The 24,946-nt window shown below is 37.7% G+C and overlaps 1 protein-coding gene across 1 annotated transcript; it reads right to left on the bottom strand.

Annotated features, from left to right (window-relative positions):
• Positions 1-3,999: 3,999 nt before the first annotated feature.
• LOC140935162 (pyroglutamylated RF-amide peptide receptor-like) lies at positions 4,000-14,681 on the bottom strand. Its single transcript, XM_073384696.1, has 2 exons — positions 14,578-14,681; positions 4,000-5,240 (listed from the first exon to the last, which is right to left on the bottom strand). The coding sequence occupies exon 2, from the start codon at positions 5,208-5,210 to the stop codon at positions 4,098-4,100; it is 1,113 nt and encodes a 370-aa protein (XP_073240797.1). The 5' UTR covers positions 5,211-5,240; positions 14,578-14,681; the 3' UTR covers positions 4,000-4,097.
• Between the last annotated feature and the right edge of the window lie 10,265 nt (positions 14,682-24,946).

Below are 24,946 nucleotides of genomic sequence, written 5' to 3'. Positions count from 1 at the left end.
TAGTTCAATTATTTTTGTGTTATTATTTATTCAAGGCTTTTCTTCTCCTTAAGGAGCCCAAACCATTTTCGTTTTTCGTTGTTATTACTTTTTTTCTCCTTCGGTATTGTTGCATTTTGGTTTTTCTGTCGTGTCCGACCTTCGCTATTCTCTGAAAAAAATCCATAAACACAAAAAGACCTGTAAAAGATATTCAAGTGCAATAAGTTATCAATAAATAATTCAAATTCAAAATTTATGGTTTTCAAAACGAGGCAGAAAAGGCGAAACCTTAATATTAAACTAGAAATAAGTAATTGCGCCATTGAGCGAGTCAGGGATACTATGTTCTTGGGTGTGATCCTTGATGAAGTTGTAAAGTTTAATTGTATTCTTATAAAAATAGGCCTGCTTCCTAGTGTATCCATAGAAATGTTTTTAGTGACAAATCAAATTCATTCCTATAATTCCAGAAATTCAAATACTTGCTAGTTATTTCCTGCATGGATAAATATGACTTTTTGGTATAAGATTTCATGGTCCTAAATTTTTTAATTCACCTAATAACAATGTACATAGTGCTTCTACCATCTCTCTTTTTAAATCCAGATTGAAAAAATTTCTCTCAGCTGATTCACCACTTGTAATAATACTTGTGTTTTGCTGCTTTTTGTCCGTTTTGTAAGTTTTGTTTTGCTTGCTTACCTAATAATATTTCAGTATGATTTCGCCGCTTATTTATCTATTTATAGTCTTAGGTTAGAGAAAGTAGCCGGCAAATAGACTGAAATAAACAAACTAAAACTGAATAAATAAACTGACACTGAAGACATGTATTGGGAACACTTCCTTCATTATTCATCTTGAGTTCAAGATATCCTGTTGTGTTCTATATTTGATTTATATGTTAAGGATAAATACTGTACGAAAGAGGAAACAAAAAGACTGTAAACGAACAAAAAGATATAGTTAAGTTTAATATACCCACAACCCTCACCTCCCGTTGACGGAAGAACTAATAGTCTTTTCTTTCGTGGGAAAGTTATATATCGAATCGCGTGTCAAAAAAACCAAACATTAACAAGCAAAGCAAGTGGAAATGGCACCCATACACCAACCACTGATCATCGTTTTTCTGCCGTGATAAAGTTTCGATTATCATTATTATTTTAATTGAAATGATTTTTTTAATCGAAACTAAGAGCTTTTTTTTAATCGAAAGGAATTGTAAATAGTGCTTTCAATTGGCTGAATAGTCTTTTTAAAGCGAGATTAATTGTAATAAGATTTTATAGTTAGCTTTGTCATTAGTAAAAGAATTATTTAAAAACAAATACATGATTTCTCATTTCATCACCGAACTTAAAGTCTATAATTTATTTATCACACACATGGTGATCCTGCTGGTCCTAGCAGTAAGCAGGACGCGCAGATCATAGGTTCAATTCCTTGCAGGGACTCAGTTTTTTCCCTTGTCCCGTGATGGTGACATGTTGATTACATCATTCTCGATGATAATAATAATAATAATAATGATAATAATAATAATAATAATAATAATAATAATAATAATAATTATCGGTCCTCGTCAATTAAACACAATCTGTTGACGAAAACAACGATTGCGTATATTAAATTAGTGTACAAAGTACTGTCCATGTGGTATTGTATTATACATACTACATAATTCTGCCTTTATCTTTTATTTGAATTTGTCTTAAATACTGGGATAATAAAAACTGTCTCTAAACATCGTGAAGTGATAATATCCAGTTAACTCTAGATCTAGCTTTACTTTTTTTTATTCAGATTGTTAACTATTTGCTAGTGATGATTCATTTACAACCGTTAATATATTTTTCTTTTGTGCGATCTAATCATCAAATATTAATAAGGTGGAACCGATAATACACTAACTGTAATTCCCGCTACATCAGTGTAAGTCATTCTCTCTCTCTCCCTTATTTGTTTCGTTTTGTTTTGTTGTTTTGTTTTTATTGTTTCGTTGTTTTTGTTGTTGAAGTGTTTTTTTTTTCCTCATATCAACCGTTAACACTTCAGGGAACGTTGAGTAGTTTCTGGTCACTATTGTTGTTGTTGTTGTTGTTGTTGCTGCTGCTGTTCGTGCTGTTCTTACTGCATCAAAGTTGATCATGAGCCAAGCATCACCACTGTTACGTAACCTTAGAAATATAGGGATTCGTGTGGGGTTTTAAGACGATTGTCCGAATCTCAATTTCTTCAGGAACGTCAATTGCTATTCTTGACTCTGTGGTTGGGTTATTAATTGTGTGTATTGCCTCTGTTATTTTATTTTATTATTATTATTTTTTTTAACATTCGAATGAGGATGGACTCGATCTTGGTTCAGCTTCATTGAAAATGTTTAATGATAAGTTTGCTTTTTTAAAAAAATCCTCGCTGTTTTTTTTGTTTGTTCCTCCTCGGGGAAATGTCTGATATTTTAGTTTTCGTCTTCACTGCTGTATTTTTCTTTCGTGTGTCTTCTCATTCTCTCAACATTGCAGGCTTATATGAGTTTAAAATTCCACGTTTTTTTGTGAAATTCTGGAAGCTTATTGGCTATAAATTAGACTTGTCCTTGTAAAGACCGCTTTATTTCTGGTCTTGCCATCGCTATTTTTACTCAGCTCGGTAGGGAAAGTGTAACGGCAATATGAAAGGATTACTCCAGCAATCTGGTAAACAGACCGACAAACAACAACAGGCAAGGAAGGAAACGAAGGAACAATCAAACAATCACAAACACACACACAAAAGAGGATTAAATAAAAGAAAACATTGTATAAGCGACCATTTTGAGATAACGACTAGCTTTCCAAAAGTCTACTATAATTGTACAAGTAAATTTTATTTAAATGGTTAATATCTCTTAGTTTTATAATAAAGTTCAGAACGTGCACTCTGATTGGCTGAAAAAGCATTCCAAAAGCACGGACCATGGGCTGGTTTTCAAGACCAAGGTTTCGCATTTCAGGGTTAAAAATACACCGTTAAAAAGTTCAAATGAAGGTTCAGTTTTTTTTTTGTGTGTGTGGACTAAAGAAAAGCTTTTGTTCACGAAATCGTCCTTCAAGGAATGTAACTATGGTTTATTCACGGCGGAGCGCAAAAATGTGCCCTGTTTCGAACTTCAATCAAGGCAGCCACGTTTTTGAAGGCTGTCCAGGTACAATTTTTCCTCTATGGTCAAGAAAATTACATTAAGGGAATTTTTGTACGTATAAATGTTTCTCAAACGTTTTATAATTTTCTTCATCGGTGCTAAAGAAAAATTACAAAATACACGCCGATTTGAGATGGATTTTGTGTTGACTTTGTCGCGTGCTCATCCGATTTTTCTTGCTTTAAGGATATTAATTTCTTAGTTTTTTAATAAAAATTTTCAAGAAATAATAACTCTGTCACATTGATGTAAAAGACGCATAAAAGAACTCTATTTCAAGAATTATGCATGAGCCATCATTTTATTTTAAAATTCTCATTAATGTTGTATCGAATTACAGAAGTCTACGTCATTGTGACGACATAATGACGTATTTTGTGACAAAAACGCGTCATAGCGCCACATACCTTAACTAAAAAAAAGTACAATATTGATTTTATCAACGTTGTCCTTGCTCCTGTGCCAATACATTCATTGTTGCCGCGTTTAAAATACCCTAATTTTGACCATATATGGTCATTTATCTGATTGAGATGGCGTTTTCACCAGAAATCATAGAATTCTATACAGAAAACTATTGGTAAATTTTTACCATTTCTTTCCTGGATTTTTATTCAGATGCCAAATTTGGGCAGCATTTATGACATCACAATAGCAATCACATGGGATGAAATAAAAACCACTTAACAGGTAGTTTGTCAACCTACTTCCCTGCCATGTTTCGTCACATTCGATGCATTCTACTTCTGTCTATGGCCTAAAACTCTCAATTTTGAGAGGTACGGGAGAAAAAACCCTAGCAACCGCCCACCGTGTTACACATTCTTCATACATGGACCTACATACCCATACATATAGCCCTGCAGAGCCATACATAGCCCCTCATAACCCTACATAGCCCTAAGCCTGATAGTTTAATTGTTGTAGTAGTTCATTGGTCCTTGTATTTAGACACCGTGGAGTTATTCTTTTCATTATTTGCCTCTTCGTTATTGCCATTTGCGTGCCTACCACTGGTATAACCCTTTGCCATATCAATGTAAAATGACAGTTCTACTACTCTGTTGCTCCTAATGACATTCGATAGATATCTGTTCCTGCAGGCTGTCTCCCTTCTTTGATTGAAACCTCTCAAGGGTGTCAGTGTCATCTTATGATTTCGAGGGTCTTTACAGCATTTGCACAAAACACCAGCCATCTCTTTTCTAAATTGACGGTTTTGCGCAGCGTATATAATCGGATTTGCACATGAATTTATTAATATTAGCATGAGAAAAACTTTGTTTATGGTATACATAAGATCTGCGTCCCAAACATACCACACTACGTAGAGAATTAAATTTGAGATATAGCAGACACCATATACTATTGTAACTATCACCAGCATCTTTGTTACGTTGTTTCTGGCCTTCAACAGGGATATCGATGTATGTCGTCTGGGTATATCCTCATTGCGTAGACTTGCAACGACCTTTCCATAAAAGAAAGCCATAAGACAAAATGGTAAAAAGCCAATGATTACCAACCAAGCTATATTGTAACCAAGAGCATATGAAATACTGGGCCAGTCACTCTCACAAAATCCACGCTGGCGATTAAGCTTCCGCACATAAAACAACGGAATGTTAAAAATGACCGCTATTATCCAGCAACAAGTAATTACGATTTTCATTGTCTTCATGGTGAAATTTGAACGGTTGATAAAAGGGGAAGTTATAGCTGCGAAGCGTTCATAAGCGATTACAACCAACGTTATCGAAGACGCAACTGCCCCAACCCAGGTGAATGTATCGGAAGTGATTGTCTTACAGAGAATGGTTCCCACTAATCCTTGAGGATGATGGAACAGTCCTTCCAGGATATGCCTTGGCGTAAACGAGATTACAATCACCAAATCAGCAATGGCAAGGTTCGCAACAAGATGATAGAGTGGCGACCTAAAGGCCTTGCTTTTCAGAATGACAAGGCAGACTAGGATGTTACCAAGCAATGCCATCGTTACTAGTATTGAGTGAGTTACTTTAGCTATAATGTTCTCCTCCATGGCAGTCTTTCCAGTCTCAAGTACGGTGTCCTAATAAGAGAGAAAAGGGAATATAGAAACACGTTCCTACACATTGGCTTAATCAAAAAGAGGCTATAATATAAACTTCTTTCTCTTTTAGAATATTGACTATAGTCAAAAACCTTATTGACAAAATAATAATAATAATAATAATAATTCTCATTTTCACTATCATTATCATTGTTATTATCAATTATAACAACAAAAAAAAAATTAAGCACCAATCTGCCAGGCAGCCGGTTTTTGATCTTCCACTCCTGGTCGAACTGTAACCTATCTCGAAAAACAGCATGGAATCATCGAATTCCCGCTTTTTGTTTTGCGAGCGTCGATGGGATGCAGAGAACAGCATTGAACCATGCAGTATTGATTCTGAGGTGCGGGCCGCGTACTTTTAAAAGTGCCTAACGTTTAACAACTGACCAAGTTAGACTACTTTTTTACGTATTCGAATAGTATTCGCGAAAAGTATCAAGAAGTATGAAGGGAAAGCAACTAGAAATTAGGTTATTTAGTAGGGCCAGTCGAGGCACGAGCAAGGAATAATCCGGAATAAGGGTTCACTCAATAAATCACTTCAAAGTGGTACTTTTTAACTTAAATTTCTCAAGGGCTTAAAATACTTAAATTTCGTTTCCTTTCATATTTATTGAGTTCATAATTTCAGTGTCCACAAAACACTATAGCACTTTAGATAAGTGGCTGCTTTTTAAAATGTTGATCAGTTACGATTGTACGATGGATACCACTTCTGTATCATGTTTCTGTCTGCATTCGATTAGTATAGGTAATCACATGATTTCGAGTGCAATTTGGAATAAATAAGCACGAGTAAATTTTTCGAAGACTAACAAAAGTGCACGAGCCCGTAGGGCGAGTGCACTTTGTGGTCTTTGAAAAATTTACAAGTGCTTATTTAATCCAAATTGCACTCGAAATCATGTGATTACTTATTAATAATATACACGAAAAACATAACTACGACAAACTACGACAACAAATTTTGACAGCGCGCGCGTTTTTAGTTCATTCAACTGATTGGCTGAAACAGACTACTACCTTTGTCAAATTCAAACTTTTTCAAGACCAACGCTTTCAAAATCATTCAGCTAAGAACTTGGAAATGTGCAAGGATTTTTTTATATGATCACCAGCCTGTTAAAGATAACTTGGTTTACAACAATCAGCAAAAGTAAGTGTTTTTAAATTCATCCTCGATTATGAGAGCTCGGCGTTCACAAGAAGCGTTTTCAAGAAGTATACTGCCGTTTTTAAATCAGGAGAAGGCTTCGAGCAGCCAAAGATGAAAGACACTTGCTAAGGATTTTTAACGACTGTTTATCATTGTCTGTTCCTGAGACCCCATCATAGCTGGATTCATGGACAAATTTTTGAGATTTAAAACCCGAAAATGAAGGAGGCAATTTGTTTTCTTTCGACGCTACCGTCGATGGGTGAGTGGAGCCACAGTTGTTGTGATGTCGGAAACTGTCAGTATTAATATAATATTTGCTTTTTCTCAGCGCTGGAGTTTTCATTACTTTATTTGGGCTACTGCAAGATTCATCGTAGCTCTTCTTCGTCGGCTTCATCGTAGTCGTTAAGGAAATTTATACCTCTGTGGCCTGTGACACTGACCATATGTTCTGAACTTACAATCTTTGCTTTCTTCAGCTGACTGCATGTTGTTTTTCTTGCACAATGATTCGTGAACTTTTTTCTCACTTTCTTTAAGGCTAGTACCAGCTACGAATACTTTTCATTATGTGAGTTGTGGTATTTTCGCCCATTGGTTTAGTTTGGACCAGAAGTTTAAATTTTCGGTTTCGTTTGCTACTGAGGTAGAAAAAAAAAACAGACCATCACATGGATGTTTTAATAGAGGTCTTCGCTCCACAAAAGACTCAAAGAGAGCAACAAATAACAAACATGAATTGAAATCCCTGTTGTTATCATTGAATAATCCTTGTTCATTTAAATGCCTGAAGAGTGTAGCTGTCATGGTTTGCGTGTGGTTGCAACCGATTTTGTTCTTTATTTTTTTACTTTAGCGTAGTCTGTTATGAGTAGCTTGTTTTTTTAGTTTCTCTGGCTCATTTTCCTCGATTTTGTCGACAGTATTTTTCTCTTAGCAACGCATTTTCAATACATTTAGCGAGAAAGACGTACTTTTTACCGTGTTTGGGTTTTTTTGGAATATATTTTTTTAACTTCTTCCCGTCGTCGTCTGCTGAAAACCATGGCCATTTTCTTGAATCTGTGTTGTTAAAACAGCTCTAATCTGATTGGTTCTTGTTGGTTTCTTTTGTGTTTTCAGCCAATCAGAAAGCATTTGTAATTTGCACTCGTGTTACAAGTTTGCACTCGTGTTACACATTTTGCACTCGTGTTACAGAAGAGCTGCACTCCTTTCTCAGCCAATCAGAATTGAGTAATTTTTTCGTGTATATTATTAAATGTGTAAGGAATACCTTTTTTCAGCAAACAGTGGAAGATTTTGTTTTTCTACACATTGATGCACAATAGCTCAGTTAACTTTCACTGCGCCAGATGTATTTGAAATATTTGATTTTCTAGGAGAAAATAAAAGCATAGAGGCGACTGTAGGCAGTATCAATGGCAGAATAATTTAATACGCCAGTTTATTCTATGATGACTATACTTGTTAAATGCAGATCAATGAAGAAGTAAGTTGAGAAAATTGATGCGTAAAGACTAAGACATTTTTCCTTTTCCCTCCTTGCTTTTTAGGAGCAAATTAACCTTAGTCACCCTCAGAAGTTAAGAAAGGAAGCTGGAGAGCCAGCATAACATTAGCGTTGCTGCTCCCCACGGACGCACACTGTAAATAATTTGATTAAACGCAGAGCACTTGAAAATTCAAGAGCATGTTGTTTAATCCGTAACGTTCACTTTTGAGGATTAGACGATTTACGCAAGGCCACAATCCTGGCGTTCAGCTCTATGCGGAATAAACTGGGTTATGATTGATTTCCAGTGTCGTGTAATTTTTACGTGGGTACGTGCGTAAAATTTACGTTGCGGAAAATTAAGTAGAGGCAATGCATGAAAGGTCGCTCGTAAGTGTAAAAGTTGAACCTCGCTCAACTTCTCGTTTAAGCTCAGCACTTTTTATCTTGCTTCTATTCTATTTACGTCAATAAAATCTACGTGCGCTAACGTGCGTAGCCAAAATCGGGTCAGTCGAAATCAACCTTTAGAGATATATGATGAATTTCGAGATATTTCGTACAAGGACATTTTTTTCTTCTCGAATCAAACTTTGCAAAAATGGGGCCAAAGACGTCATTTTAGAATTTTTTTTCCTCTTTTCCCGCTCATTTGAACATCACGCGAGCCACTCATCAACAGACGGCGATACAAAAATGCTTCCACCGCCCTCACTCATCCATCCAGGCCATCACTTACCTAGAACTTTACTGGCATACAAGAGTGGCTTAATCATGATCAGAAATCTAAATGGGCGCACACGTACCTTGAAACAAGTGTAGACCTAGAGGCACATGTAAATATTCATCACTAGCAACAGAAAGCGAAGCTTCCAGAAAAGACCAACTCCTAAGGGCTCCGCTTATGATTGTTTTCTTTTTACTTATGCAAATTTTCCAGACCTTAAAACGTTGGTGTATTTTAATTTCAAAGTTGCACAAAAGCCAACTGTAGAAGCCCAGATGTTTGCTTTAGTTTCTATAGATATGAATCGAAACTTTAATTAATCGCTGCATTGCATAGCACCTGCATCTCAAATACAGCTTTTAAATGAGAGAAAAGGTTGGTTCTTCACATTAATTACGCACGGACATCACCTTGCAGTACTGTGTTTAAGTAAACCAACATAGTCATATTGAAAACAAAACAGTCAAAACACGACGTCGTTTTACAGTAACCTAATCTGACCACAAATAGAATCTACTTAATGGAACTCTAACACCACTCTCTGAGTATAATACTAGCTTTACTGATGTATAGACTCGTGAACTGCTTTTTACCACTGAATAATTGTCACCATCATGTTAATTTACCGTATCACAGAATATTCTAAGACCGTGTAAGAGGCCCTTTTTTGAATAATGGTTATCTCACTGCAACAATGGGTATCTTCTCAGAGTTACAGGCCGGGACAAGAGATAACTAACGCTCCCATCCCATCCCCAGCAGTTTATTACTTCTCCTATTATACCCTTGTCCCACTTAAGTATTAAAAGCGATACAATATAGTTCGTTCTGAAACGGCTTTTTATTAGTTGAGATAAGCAAACTGTTGGTTGAGATTAGATGCCGCAGAAGGGACAACTTTTCATGGCAGTCTGTTGTAATTAATTAGCTTATATAACTCGCTTTAGTCACGATGGGGCGGGGTGTGAGACAGGGCAAATTGAGTTTCACCGTATTGTTGGTTTTCACGTCGGATAACATTAGGTATAATATAACAATGTTGCCAAAGAAAATAGCATAAATAGCATAAATAGCATAGCCCCCCCCCCCCCCCCCCCCATTGGCTTCCATGTGATAGCGGAGTTCTCGCGCGCGCGAAGCGCACGCAGCCGAGCACTATGGGTAACAAAATTTGGTAAACTGTTTAGTACAATTTTCTGATACCCGCTATGTGGAGTACGCAGACATCCATTAACTTTGTAACCTTGCAATTTCTGTAATCAAAGGCAAACAGCAAACACGACACTAGAAGAACCGAAAGTTACTGCTGGTAAGTCAAATGGTTCCCCTCCTTTTCGCACTCCCCATGGGCTATCATTAAGGATGGATTCATTTGCTGAAATTTTTTGTTGTTTCTAAGCCTAAAAAAACAAAAAATTCCAGTGGGCAAATTTGACAGCTGTACGCGTATGTTGCAAATGAATCCACCCTTAAAGCGATTCAGTTTTCTGCTTTATTTATATATAATTATATTTAAGTACCGTGAAAATCACATTTTAATTTTCAGCAGGTTAACACTTGACTCATGCCATGTAAATGTGTAGAAAGGTCAAATAGATTCTTATCTTGTTCAGTTTTACTGTATTCCCAAACTCCAAGCGACGTATTGCTGGTTTTCAGTGTCACGCCATCCAAAATAGATCAAAATAAAAATCAAAACCATTCGACAGATAAATTCCAGAATCTGGGAAATGAAAGCAGGTAAATATACAAAGACCCTCGCCAAGAGTTGGGTCGAAGGAATAATTCGTATACGAGATATCCGAGGAAATGTTTTACCCAAATTTATAGAGCTTTGTATGGAGACGCCATGCTGGAGCTCATCCGGATGAGCTCCAACATGGCGGGCGGAAACCCGCAGAAACATCTGTTACCGAGTTTTGCTACAAAAGCGTGAATTTACTCCTAGAGGAATTCATAAACATTAAAGTAATACTTTTTCTAACACTTGAACCCATTAGATAGCAAAATTCTCCGAAAAAAGTCACTTCTTTAACTTAAGTGACAGCTCTCTCGACCGTCATAAAAATGCAGAGTCACGCAAAAGCTTAGAAATTCAAGTGTACTTTATTACAAAACCAAGAACCTTTTTGAAGCGAAAATTTGTTTGAAAATTAGTTTTCAGCTGCTGTAATACACCATGAAAGTAAAATCTGAGTACGATCGATAGTTTTGTAGTTTGAATTTTAGTGACGTCATGTTATTTATTTATTATTATTGTTATTATTATTATTATTATTATTATTATTACTATTATTATTATTATTATTATTATTACTATTATTTTAATATTTTCGGACCAGTTCTTGTCGGTTCTTCACTTACAACGTCAAATTTATGGATGTTACTAAAACGCCAGGTTTTGGGGAGCGTGGAAATGAAAATTATTAACTTGTCAGTAACACAGTTTGTCCATTTCTCTGCTTTCAGTTCCCATTCTTCATTTTCCCGGCGTTCCCCGTGCTCTTTCCCCTTATTAGTAACATTCCAAATTTATTTGTTATTGTTTCACAAGGGTTTATCTCACGTGCTTTGGAATCCATAAGCCCATTAAGATTTAATTCTTAATGACTTTGTTCTATTTACCGCAAATCAGAGTAGATTGAAGACACACACTTGACACACCTTTTGTTGGTTCTTTATCATGTTTTGCTGCAGTTTCGATAACAAACTCTCCATTAGCTCAATTAATCACTGTTGAAATCTGTTTTGCTGCTTGACGAGAGCCGAGGCAATAAATGTCACTCTCATGTACGCTTACTTTTGCTACTGACCCCGATGAAATCAATAATCGGCTTTGATGACGGCCGAATGGGATCGACCTTCCACAAAATTCCTATTCATTTGATATTATTCGACTGGCAATTTCCGATTCCTCGATAGTCAATATACAGATCTGTTTAATAGATAACAAATATGAGAATCGGCTTTGAAACTGAAATACCGCGGAATTTGTAAGCATATTATTAATCCACGCCATCTACTCGTGATCATGATTGTTTTAAACCTGTGTGGCCGGCCAGCCTCTAGATTCTTTGGTTAGGCGAAACTGTCACTCGCGGATTAATTTGGTTGAGTGGAAGAGCAAAGTTTAAAAGAATGTCGGGGTGTAACTAAGAGTTATTGGATAATGCTATCCACGCCGTCTAGGAGAGAGAACACTTTAACACGAAAAGTGCCTATTTGCATTATTGTCAGTGATTGAAGCAAGACCCTGTATCAAATACGTACTACAAAAATACGAATTGGAACAATTAACCGAATACGCGCAAGTGGACCATTCTAGATTGGCTATGAAAAGCTCAATGGATCGTCGCGATGCCATATCAAAACTAAAGACAAATCTTGACAGAATCATGGAGGAAACTGAGAATATTTTGAGAAATGAAAAAGCGGTTACCTCGTCGCATCTATTCGCGAGTAGAAAGGCTAGTTATTCGGCGAGTGGTACAAAGCAGGAGCCTGTGGCTGGCATTAACGAAAGATCGGCATCAAAACTCGAGGTTATCAACGTTTTACAGCAGATTCTTCAAAAGCAAGAGGAACTAACAGTCGTGGAATATACAGTCAACAACAGCAGGTTCAAAGTCCTTGTGATCGAAGATACCGAACTATAACTCAAGCATGGATATTTTATAACTTGAGAAATATCATCTTCTGTAATATCTCGTCTACCCGTTTTATTGGAGGATTATTGAGATAATTATAGGGCAATTTATTTCTTTGTCGGCAATGATGATATGCCTTAAATAATTATTGAACAAAAAAAAAGAAGTCTTTAAGAATCAGGCTCATTTGTCTACTCATACCGTTTTTCCTAATTGGTCCAGTTTGGCCACGAAGAAACAATGAGCACCTGCGGAAATGAGCAGAATTTTGCTGGGTCTCCACGATGGTGCAGATAGCTTATTTTTACCATTTGACCTTCTTTTAAAGTGGCTTAATGTCAACCTGAAAGGCGGATTATTCGTCATTGCTGAGATGCCATAGACATCTCAGCAAGAGGATGGAGAGGAAAAGCTATAAGGTCTAAGAATGTTTCGATAAGTTTAAACCGAGGATAGGTTTCACAATTGCAAAGCTTTGTCGTCAAATATTGTGCTTCTTTAGTGCGGATCACGGAAAAACAACCGATTTTCGAAACCCAGATCCTTTCTGTCTTGGATCCTACACGACTGTATGCGGCTATTTTTAAAATTTATTTATGTTTAATCATAATAGTTTTAGTTTGTTTATCAAGCAAACGCAAAGGACCGATGATCGGTGCGTGACGATGCATGCCTGCTCCGGTAATCTTGAAGCATGCTTTAAATAGAATACTGCAGAATTCGAAATATGGGGACCGGTCCTTTATTTTTTTACAGAAATACTTTATGAAAAATACTTAAATAAGCGTTTGAGAGCTTTCAGAGTTCACAGTGTTGTGGAAGGCCGGCATTAATTCCTCATTCCTTGAAAAGAGGGTACTTCCTTCAAGGTTGTTTATCTACACTGCGAAAGGTTTTGATTAAAAGGTAAAATGAAATGCCACAGCTGATACAGAATGCTTTGGTTAATGAATGAGCAATACAAAAATTAAAATAAATTAATAAATTATTCTAAAAAGGTACAGTTAAACGTGTAATACGTAAGAAACCATTTGTTTAACACTGGCCCCTTGTTCGGAATAGCGTAGAGGGCACATTATACAAAGCAAAAAATTTCAAGACTTTCCTCTCAAAACCAGACAGTCTTTTGAAAAATACTGGATTGACGTTTTCATGGCATTTTCTTCGCAAGAGTGTGTTTTGCTACTTATAAACTGTCGGTTTACTTCTCTTATCTTTTACTTATTTTAATAAAGAAAAGTTTCTCCCAAAGTTTGATAATTTTGGTATTTTGGGGGGTAAAGGTTTCGATGTTGTTGATGTTGCTGAGCAAGGACGACGATGACAGCAACGAGAACGTCAAAAACAAAAAAAAATTGGTGTATCACGGAAAACCACAAATTTGCACTTCCATCACGTTTCTCTTGTACGTTTTTCTGCCGTCACTGCACGACTACAGCGTGAAAATGCCTAATTTCACGTTTTATGGAGGACGTAAACAAGCGACGAAGAATTTTTTCTCTCTCTTTCTAAACTTGAGTGCGGTCGCCAAGAAATCAACTCCAGGGAAATTTTCCTACGTGCGACATATTCAGTGAATTGGAATAAACGCGAAAAAGTTTGAGTTTCAAAAGTGACGTTTTTGTTGCCTTCGCTGTCGTCGAAGCTAATATATAAGCTGACACATGAAACTTGGTCAGTTTTTCTTGGATTTTCACTTGTTTTCAAAGGACAATTTTTAATATGTTTTTATGCCTGTTAGAAATCGTTGAGAAATGCTCGGAACTGAAAAAAGAGATGATTTTGGAAGGATTTTAAGAGAAGAAAATGGAAGTTTCCAGATGGAGATAATGTAAAGAACATGTTTTTGGGTTTTTGTGTTAAGCCTACACCAAATTCTAAGTGGCCAATTTAAGACGTTACCTGACGAGATGTAAAGAATACAAAAGAGACGCCTAGAAACAAGGGTGTCAGCGATGTTTCGCTGACGGACTTACAGGAAATTAATTTCCTTTTGTGGCGCAGACGATGTAGCCCCAATTTTTCGTTCTTTCTTTCCTCCTTTTTTTGTTTTTGTTTTGCTTTGTTTTATTTATTGATTGATATTCATTTTGCCCCCGCAGGGATTTCGCCCAGAAGGCGAAATCCCGAGGAGTCACTCTTAGCACAGGGGGCCCACACAATCTGTTTATGTAGCCGATTGTTATTTTATAGTAAATGTACTTGATTTACCGTTTGCTTCACCTATAGCGATATATCGCTAACTATGTGTATAAATCAGTGATAAATAAACGTTGAATTACCTTGCGTGTGGTGTATAGTCACGATTCACGATTCTTCTCGTACCTTCCAATCGAAAATCCATCCAAACGGCCCGGAGCTAGCCCTCGAAGAAAATCAAAATCCCACAGTATTCGAGCGACTGGAATGCTTAGCAAGATTCATACGTGCCAGCCACAAACCGTCCCGCTGATTGCCTTTTTTTTATTGGATATCGTTAAACAATAGTTAAATAATAACTGACGAAGAAGACTTGGTAAGCGTTTGTATTTAACGACCGTCCAATCAAAAAGAGGCAATCAGCGGGACGGTTTCTGGCTGGCACGTATGAATCTTGCTACGCATTCCAGTCGCTCGAATACTGTGGGATTTTGATTTTCTTCGAGGGCTTGCTCCGGGCCGTTTGGATGGATTTTCGATTGGAAGGTACGAGAAGAATCTTGAATCTTTTGACCTTTATGCTGCGAAGTTTGAAAGCGGAGCGATGCGATTTGGGGGGGGGGGGGGGGGGGGGGAATCGCTCCGGCGCTGGAACCCTTTCAAAACAAGGATTCCTCCCTTGTCCTTCTATTATATGGAACAGTCAACAGCGAACTCAAATTCATTCAAAATCGCTCAAAAAACCGCTTTTGAGGCAAAAGGACGACTATACACCACAGGTAAGGTAATTCAACGTTTATTTATCATTGATTTATATACATAGTTAGCGATATATCGCAATAGGTGAAGCAAACGGTAAAATCCAGTACATTTACTATAAAATAACTAGCTCTTAGCTAGTATCTCTCGCGTATATTAATGAAAGTACCCACCGTTGAAATATACAGTCAGTACGTCAGAAAAAAATCTCGGGGCCGGGAAGAATCGGTAGAGAATGATGACGTTTCTATTGTTTGCGCCTGCAAGTACGAGATGGTTAGGATGACGTAAAGACAGAAAATCCCGAACAGACCGCTTTAAGGTAGATTCTGTGACATTTATTGTGCAGTCATTTTTGGATACTCTTTTGCGTTTCGAGTTTTCAGTGACATTCTGTGGAGCAGTTGTTTTGAAAGTTATGGACAAAAGACACTAGTCAAGCGCAGATGAAGTTATAAGGTGCATGCGTATAACTGTGTATATATAAACGCTTGGAGAGTTTGCAAGACACGATTTCACAAATCTTTGATTGGAAACCTTGCCCGACACTTTTTCTCTCTCTTTGACCTGAATAAGACTCAGCCTCAAACAAGCAAGACGAGTCAACAACGGCTAGCTTATCACTAGCAGAACTGATGGGCGATTACAGAAATTCGCCGACAATAAAATTCTGTGCTGGCTTATCCCCTGCTCACTATGTCCTTCCGCTATTAAGTGTAAAATAAGACTAGAATGGCGAGCGTGAATTGATCTTTGAACGTCCTTTTTATTTCTAAGGCTTACTTTCCCGCAAATAAAATGAACTGAATGTAAAACTTCTGATTAAGTCTTCTCTATGGTTTAGAATAAAGTATTCTCGAAATTAAACTGAGAATGTTTTGATCAAAGCTGTGTAAATCGAACAGAAACTGTGCATGGAACCTTACGTTTCCCGTATTTATCTCACCTATTGTATAATTGTATGGAATATGTGTGAAAATCTTAATTCTGAATCGGTATATATCAAAGAGCTACACAACGAGCAAGAATACTATTGACCGACAACATACAGAGCGGTGGCAACCACAGTGTCAGCTATTACTAGTTGGTTTGTTTGTTTTGTTTTGTTTTGTTTTTTTTAAACAATATTTTCGTTCTGTTTTATTATTATTATTATTATTACGCCTTGACGTCCACTGTAGGGGTTTCTGGGAGCGACAGAGGGCTGCATTTTTCGATATAAGGGTGTGTCATCCCAATGCGGACTCGTATAGAGATCTTAGCCCCAAGCAAATCTACAGGATTCATGAAAATGAAAAGAGGCGAAAATACAACTCTCGCGTCACAGAAATAGAGCAAGGCACATTCACCCCACTGGTATTTACAACGACGGGAGGGATGGCTGACGAATGCTTGAGACACCACTCAAGATTAGCCGAGCTATTATCTGCAAAAAAGCAAGAGCGCTACGCCACAAAAATTTCATGGGTCAGTGCGAAAGTGTCCTTTGCAATTTTGCGGAGCGCGTTCCTATATATGCCTAAGGGGATCGAGACCCCCAAGAATGAGGAACTTAGATGTTAAGGACAGGGGTCTAGAAATAGAGAAGGGTCAAGCAGGACATCCCTAGACTCAACAGCCTAGAACGGCTGAAGGGGAAGCACCCGGAAGCGGCAGATATCGCGGATGAGAGTTTATTATACGGGCCCATTGATTACATTCCTCCTGGTGTTTTTGACTTAATCGACGAGAAACTGATCTTTGATGCTGCAACCACAACAAAGGGCTCAGCCGGGCCGTCGGGGATGGATGCCGAACTATATCGAAGAATCCTTTGCTCCAAGAATTTCAAGGCCGAGGGCAAGGTTTTGAGAGAGGAGATAGCCGTCGAAATCTGTTAAAGATCGCTTACCATCCATCTTTGTTGGAAGGCTATACCTCTTGCAGACTCATCCCCTTGGACAAAAACCCTGGAATACGACCTACTGGCGTTGGTGAGGTCCTGAGGCGAATTGTTGGAAAAAATTGTTTCTGGATTTTTGAGGGAAGATCAAAGAGACAGCGGGCCCCTTTCAGGTTTGTCTTTATTCAGTGGGGAAGGGTGGTGGAGCTACGAGAGCACATTCGGTAAGTTGTATATTTGGTTTATACATGAACTGATATAAATTATGTTTATCGAAGCTATTTCAGCTAGTTTGCTTGTATTGATCGTTAACTTAATAGACCTTTTCACGGTTTCTGTCGCCATCTTGGTTGAGGGAAAACACGGCAAAATTTACAATTTAAATGTATGGTAGAAGTCGGGAGTTTGAAGCTCTATAATTTGAGGAAAGTTGGCATTCTGAAATTTCTATGATTTACAAACTAAAGATACTAGTAAAACAGTTAACCATTTAAGTTTGAGAAGCGAGAAGTCTTACTTTTGGATTTCATACAAATGCTTCTACGTTTTCCCGCTAACGGCAGCTCCATTTTACAGACAAATATCTTCTTGAAAATCGTCAAATTAGTTGTTTTACCGATCTGGTGTTGCAGTACCTTTGCTGGGCTACACGTAACTGCAAAAGAGCTGGGGCTAGGAGAAAGCATCACTATAAAGTTGAACAGAGGCTCCCGAGTATTCCTGTTGGAGTTTCCACTCATTTTGGGAGACAAGTTCGACTAAACAACAGACCCATTTCGTAAAAGGTAAAGCTTCGTACTAAGCAGCTTGGAATATTTCTACTCCCCCCTGGATGGGATGCTAGTCCATCGCAGGGTTACCCCCAGCATTATTTCACTGGTACCCATTTATACACGTGTGTGCCCAAGAACACAACGCAGTGCCCCGGCCAGGGCTCGAACTCGGACCGTCCGATCCAGAGTCCAGCGCACTAACCATTAGCCCACAACGCCTCCAACATTCATTTCGTAAGATGAGAGTTATTTTCCGTAATCACATCCGCTGGACTGTTATACTGGATTTTTGGGCCCTCACATTTAATTCTAAGATTGACAGCGACTCATTAACTATAAAAAAATCAAATTTACAAATTGATCGGTGAAATGATAAACTGGATTTTGCTCCTTATATTTAATGCTAGGATTGACGATCATTGAGTATAAAACTGACAAGCTACGAGTAAATGAAACTCTGTATCGGCACCGGAAAACAAATGCAGTTTGCCCTGGCTAACCCTTTTACCCGTCTGTTGCCAAGTGGGAACATGTTTATGTGAAAAAGAATATGGTCTCAAGACTTCTAAGATGAAACATGGAATATACTTACTGGTAAGCAAATTACCATGAAGTTGAGTTCTGCCTCTTCCGATTTTTGCTGCTCGACTAGAAGCATGTCTAAAGTGATGTCAGTAAGTAAATTTATTGAAAAATCTTTTACGTAATACCAGATTCTTTCATTTTGCAAGCTTGCAGACTATTTGATTAGTCAAATCTGTATTGTTGGAAGAAACATTATAAGCTCTGTCCCTAATGCTTAATGTTTTGAAGCTGTAACGAAAACTTCTTAAACATGAAGTACCGCATCTGTTGCGATTACAGAACAACTATATTAAGTAATTCATTTTTTCATGCTACAACGCTACTGACTTTCTATATACCACGAAAATTTTTTAAAGTAACACGGATTCGGATTTGAACAAAAATTAAGTCGGATCGACGGATCGGGCCTAAGTGAATTTGCATACCCCTCTTCACCCCCCTCCCCTATACAAGAGGCGATCGACGAGATACTTCTCCCAACACTATTGGGACAAACGGAGCCCTTCCCTAGTGATCTTCGTCACCTTGTTACTTTGACACCAGCTCAAGGAGGGCTAGGCGTACCCGACTTCCGGTTTGAAGCTCCACAGCAGTTTGCTGCTTCTGCGTTAATAACAGCACCGCACGTAGATTCTATTACCACACAGAGCATGTTCATGGTGGCAGGCGAGAATTCCACGGAGGAGTTAAAAAGACAACATCAAGCCTTGAAAACTGCGTCGGTGAAATCGAGAATGGAAAGTATTGATTCCACTCTACCCTCGGATCTGCTGCGGTCAGTTAACCAATCGAGAGACAAGGGTGCGAACTCATGGCTTACCGCTGTGCCTCTTGTCGATGAAGGCTTAGTGCTGAATAAACAAGAATTCAGAGACTCCGTCTGCGTTTAAGGTATAATATGCCCCTGTCCGACTTACCAAGCAAGTGTGTTTGTGGTGACAAGTATACCGTCTGCAATGCCCTATCATGCAAGAAGCGCGGTTTCGTGGCGCAGAGACACGATGGTGTTCGCAACCTACTTACTTCACTTATTGGTAAGGTTTGCACCAACGTTGAAATCGAACCACAACTACAACCTCTCGATAATGAGCGATCCAACCTCAGAACCAAGCCCTAAGGCAAGACTAGACTTAAAGACAGGGGGCTTTTGGCTCGCGGAGTTACAGCATTTTTTGATGTCAGAGTAACGCATGTTTACTCCAAGTGCAACCAGGGAAAAGAAACATCCACAATCTTTAAGGAGCAGTAGGAGGAGAAAAAGCGGAAGTACAAAAAGAGGGTGCTGGACATTGAAATGGAATCTTTCACTTCCCTAGCTTTTTGGAACCAACGGTGGGATGGGAGCTGACTGCAACTGCTTTCTCAAAAGCCTAGCCGAGAAGCTCTCAGAAAAGAATGAGGAACCTTATCGCATTACTATTAATTGGATTAGAACATTGCTTTCTTTTGAGATTTTAAGGTTCGTACACATATGCGTAAGAGGTTTTAGGACACCCTTCCACAAAATTCCACAAGGGGATTTCACTGATGACTGCCGCTTAAACGCCACCCAAGCGTGTGTGAGCTCGTTAATTTAGTTTAGTTGAGATGAACCGTTTTTTAATGGAGTTTTTTTTCCGAATATATGATATATTTTTAGTGGAATGAAGTTTTTTCAATCGAAATTAAGTGTCTTTTTTTTTTAGTTCCGGCCTTGATGTTATTATTATTAGTAGTAGTAGTAGTAGTAGTAGTACTAGTGGTAGTGGTAGTGGTAGTGGTAGTGGTAGTGGTAGTGGTAGTGGTAGTGGTAGTGGTAGTACTTATGTATTTATTTTAATTTTTTTTCCATGACAAAAAACAAAACAAAAAATCCTTTTGAAATGAAATCGGAATTGTATGGATAAGGCAAATGATTTTTTTTGTTTTTTTCCCCAGATGTAAACGAAATTACAATTTCAAGAGTCCAGCTTAGAATCAAATTGAATTTGGTATTCTACGGATGGCATAAGTTTATGCGTAAGAGATCTTATCCCTAGATTCTGACATACGTCAAGCAACTAACCAACCAACCAAACTTCATTTTATTTTTAAAGATGGGTATATAATCCTTAAAAGGAACCGTTAAAAGGATGTTCGTGTTGATACCCTACGTTTTGTTGACATCACAATGAACGTTGCTTTTAACACCAATCAGACTTTCTGCGTAATTAGTAAGTATAAATATGCAAACTCTTTCGTCAGCGAATTAAATCTCGCATTTAGCAATATTCGAAACTCGGCAGAATTTCAAGTTAAATTCCACTCGTGTGGCGCCCAGAAATCTACAACACCGTGAGCAGCGCAACGTTCTTAACGTGTCAAAATTATGAGCGTGTCGATTAATATAGACGAATTTCAGAGCTGGGCAGATATCTTTGAGGAAATAGAGAAGCAACAACAGCGGAATGCATTAGCGGGCGCCGATGGTAAAGGACACGAAGTCCATAAGCACCAGAGAAGGTAGGAGAGGGATTGAAAAAGTGGTACCAGAATGAAGTAAAAGTTAGTAGAGTACAACGTCGTTATGCCTTTTTTTCAGTAAAATATACTGTTTAAGAAAATGAACATGAACTTTGCACTGAGTAAACGGTCCATACTGTCAAAATAAAAAAAAATTCTTAAATTGTAAACCTCTTTATTCCATGTATAAATTTCTCCGTTGCTAGAGCGTACTTTCTAATTTGATTAGCTAAATCTAGACACAACTTAATTTTTTTTTCTCTTTCTTTCCTTTTTTTTTTTTTTTGTAATTATGAAATGTTTTCATCTTGGTTAATCTGTCAAGAATAACATCGGTGTGCGAGTAACTTCAAAAAATGACTTTGTAACCAAAACAAGGATAAATTCGCATTTTTAAGTGCAATTTGCAGGTTGTGTTATCAAGTAATTACTTGCTTGATTTACTTGCTCATTTATTATTATTATTATTATTGTTATTATTATTATTATCATTAATATTATTATTGTTGTTGTTGTTGTTGTTTTGAAGGCGTGCAAGATCGTCCAGTGTGCTTGAGCCAGAATCCAACAGATGCTGCAAAAGTTATAACAAGACCCTGAAGCGGCAAGCTAGCGTACCTTGCCTTGCATCCACTATTGATCCTGTTAAAGTTCTGCAAGATTCCCGCCTAACTGCTAACGCTAAAATGCTTAGCAACGAGAAACTCGCCTTGCTATATGAAGATATTCTCAAACCGTTGGACAGTGCCACCATACTACAATATGAAACAACGAACTAGTCCTTCCCTTGGCAGAGTTAATCAACTAATTAGGGAGTCGGTTAGCATTATATATACCGCCATATTTCTAGTTTCTACAGTCTGAATACTTTAAGAATTGCATTTTGGTTATTTTTTCGTTGTTTTCGTCTTTGAAGTTCGCCAGTCTGTTTTCATTATTAATTACCAATTATTTTTCTTCATGTGATATGATTGGATTCTTCATAGTTCGGACTGATGACCCCGGCGTACTTATCAGTGCCCCTAATAATCCTAAAATCTAATTCAGTTATAATAATATTTTCGTGGTAGCTCGGTTACTGGAGAAAAAAGCAAACTAAGGCAGTTTCTTAATCCGAAGATCTTACTCAACCTATTATTGCGAACACAGTTTGTGGCTTGAAAGCGAATAAAAATTTTTGTCCATTAATGTGCAACTTATTGAACATTGCCAACTGGTATCAGCTTGTCCATACTAACGGTAAAATGTAAGGCGTTAGTAGCAAATGGAAAAATATGCTGAAAAATAAATATTGTTACTTAATTTACCCAAATTTATTGATTACTATTTTTGTAAAAGGTGGACCCTTATGCACAAATAACTAAATTAAATAAAGATAAAGAATAAACAATGATTGGATAAAATGTAATTATCTCCCACTAAATGCTACTGATGCTTGAGATTCCCTTCTCGATAGTACAACTTTACAGACACCGAAAAAAATAGCCCTCCTCATACATTACGTATTTTGAGTCAAGGAACGAAAGCGGAACCCCCTCTCAAGTTAAAAAAGTTTAGTTGAGATATTTACATCAACACCTCTGCTAATACAAAATTCACAGGTATGAACACATTGTCTCTTAGGGAGATATGTTTTCTTTAGCGCTAAAATGTTTTCTTTATGTTATGACAAGCAGTGTGCATTGTTTGTGAAATTCAACTCAACCTCAACAAAATGTTAATGGATGGCCGACGAAATGAATTTTGATGAACAGTTATAACACAGCTGCAAGGCTCAATGTCAAACCTTTCTTTTTTCTGTGTCCCTTTTATTTCCCCTTCAGTCAGGAACTCTTTTCCTCTCTGTCCCTCTACTTCTGGAAGTATACTATCTCAGTTGAAGCTTACTTGAATCGAAATAAATAATGTACTTGTTCGCACGTAGGTCTAACCCAATTATTATAATTGTCTTAACTTCTGAGGGCTACGCAGTTAAATGGTACTTCAACAGATGTTTTTCTTATACAACAAATGTCTTACTGCACAAATCTCGTAGCACCACGATTGCCGCAACCTTTACAACTCCGTGTCTTCTAGCACGTGAACTTTAAAGGTATACCCACTCAAAGTATATTCTTTTATTGTCTGCACTTCCTGCACTTGAAGAATTTGCACTAACAAGTTAGCCATTTTGTCCGTCTTTGCTACCTTACTGTAACGTGGAGAGTGTCCTTTGTAGAGCTCCTCCAACTCCTGTTGCCTTGAGCTGGATAGCTTAGCAAATTGTTGTTCTCTGCTATGTCTTGCTGTGCCGATCTTCGATAGCCTCACGAAGAAGGCCTTGTTTTCAAGGCTTGTCTTAAGGTTGGTAACGGGCATTTTGGAAAATCAGTTGCTCTATTCGCTGGCGTGGATATCACAAGCAATTCGTGTCAAATCTGGCAAGGAAGATATGTCGACTGCTACAGTGTATCTTTCTCTTCAAAGCTTTCACTGAACTCTCCTCGAGTAAAATGTCCAAATAGCTGTGCATTTAACCTCCGCGTTCCTTTTAATTAAAATTTATCAGGCCGTGTTCATCTTGAGGAACCATATTGACCTCTCACAAAGCCAGTTAGCTATTACTGAAGTGGTTCTAACTTACCTATGACAGGATGACTATCGTTATGAAATACTAACCAATGTGTCATAGATCTTCAATACACCGAATGATGAAGTAACAAATATGACAACGCTTGAACTTAGTCACGGAAACCAACTTGCGGATCAGCCGTCCTCTTCCCTCTTACGAAAGGCCTTTTAGCTGCCTCAGTGTGCTAATTGAACACCGTAGCACTTTTATCTTTGACAAGTGCCAGCTTGAAAAACATTCATCATAAGCGCTTCACTGAACACTGCGGTTGACGGTAAAGAGCATAACTTATATGAGTAAACCTAAACAAAGCAAATTGACCCAGTGCGGAGTCAAGGCAGTATGCATCCATGCGGATAGACCCACCTTGCCGACATTCAAAACACGCACACGAACAAGACATATTCCTGACTGATATTTCAAATTACCCTTAATTCATAGGGCTTGCATTTCATTATGTGAATTTTTCTTGAAACCTTTTGACAAGAACTATCTGTAATCTCGCGACATCTGGGGGTATTTAAAAACTTTATGCTCCCTGATCTGACGGGTCAACACTCAGTGAACACCAGATAAAAAGCCAGCTATAAAACAGAAAGGTATGAAAGGAATGGGAAAATTGAATACCCACTCCTTGGGGAACGAAAATCATAAACACAATGGCATACCGGCGCCTGTAGGGTAGTTTTAAATGTTGCTATTTTAAAATTGCTCCTCGTCCACCTTTTTTGTTCTTCAATATAGATTAGCAGAAGCTTTATAAAAAAGCTGGATTATGTATAACGACCATACATTAAACTAAACCCCAAAAGGCAAATTATCGTGTTTAGTTTCGGCCATATTCGCTGAAAGGGTTATACCCGATTAATTACATTTAGTTGGGTCAACTTTACTTTGTTTTCATTTTCTTTCTCAAAAGCAAAGCATTTTTCATTTTGAATAGCTCTTATTCGGAGTCAAAGCTTTAGCAGCGGACTTTAAAGGTCAATAATACCAGCAAAAACCCTTTTGAAAGCCATCGACAACAGGTTTATTCAGACAGTGCAAAGGGGTTAGTTACCCACACAGTCGAGTGACGGCGGTATGATGACACGACAGCCCTAATTGCTCAGAATCAAAAATAAAAATTTAAAACAGTAAACTGATCCTTACAGGAGAAAGAGTGATACAAAAAATAAAGGAAGAAAACAAAAATAAAGTGGTGAATTATATTTGCCCGATATTTCGGTTTGACACAAACCTTCAACGGGGGCTAAAAAAGAAAAATTAATACAGATAAGAGATAAACTTTACATACGCGAGGTTTGAATACATAGCAAACGGAAAATGATTAGGCTACTAAATAGATAATTGTCACTAATTAAATCCAAAATCATTATCTATCTCATTGAATGCAAAAAATGCGGCAAACAGTACATTCA

This window comes from Porites lutea, chromosome 1 (genome assembly GCF_958299795.1).
Source record: "Porites lutea chromosome 1, jaPorLute2.1, whole genome shotgun sequence".
Taxonomy (NCBI): domain Eukaryota; kingdom Metazoa; phylum Cnidaria; class Anthozoa; order Scleractinia; family Poritidae; genus Porites; species Porites lutea.
Note: the sequence above shows the minus strand (reverse complement) of the source record. Positions and strands in the feature narration are given on the sequence as shown.

Coding starts and splice junctions, on each gene's coding strand:
- LOC140935162 (XM_073384696.1), bottom strand. CDS start 5,210: ATGGAGGAGAACATTATAGCTAAAGTAACTCACTCAATACTAGTAACG.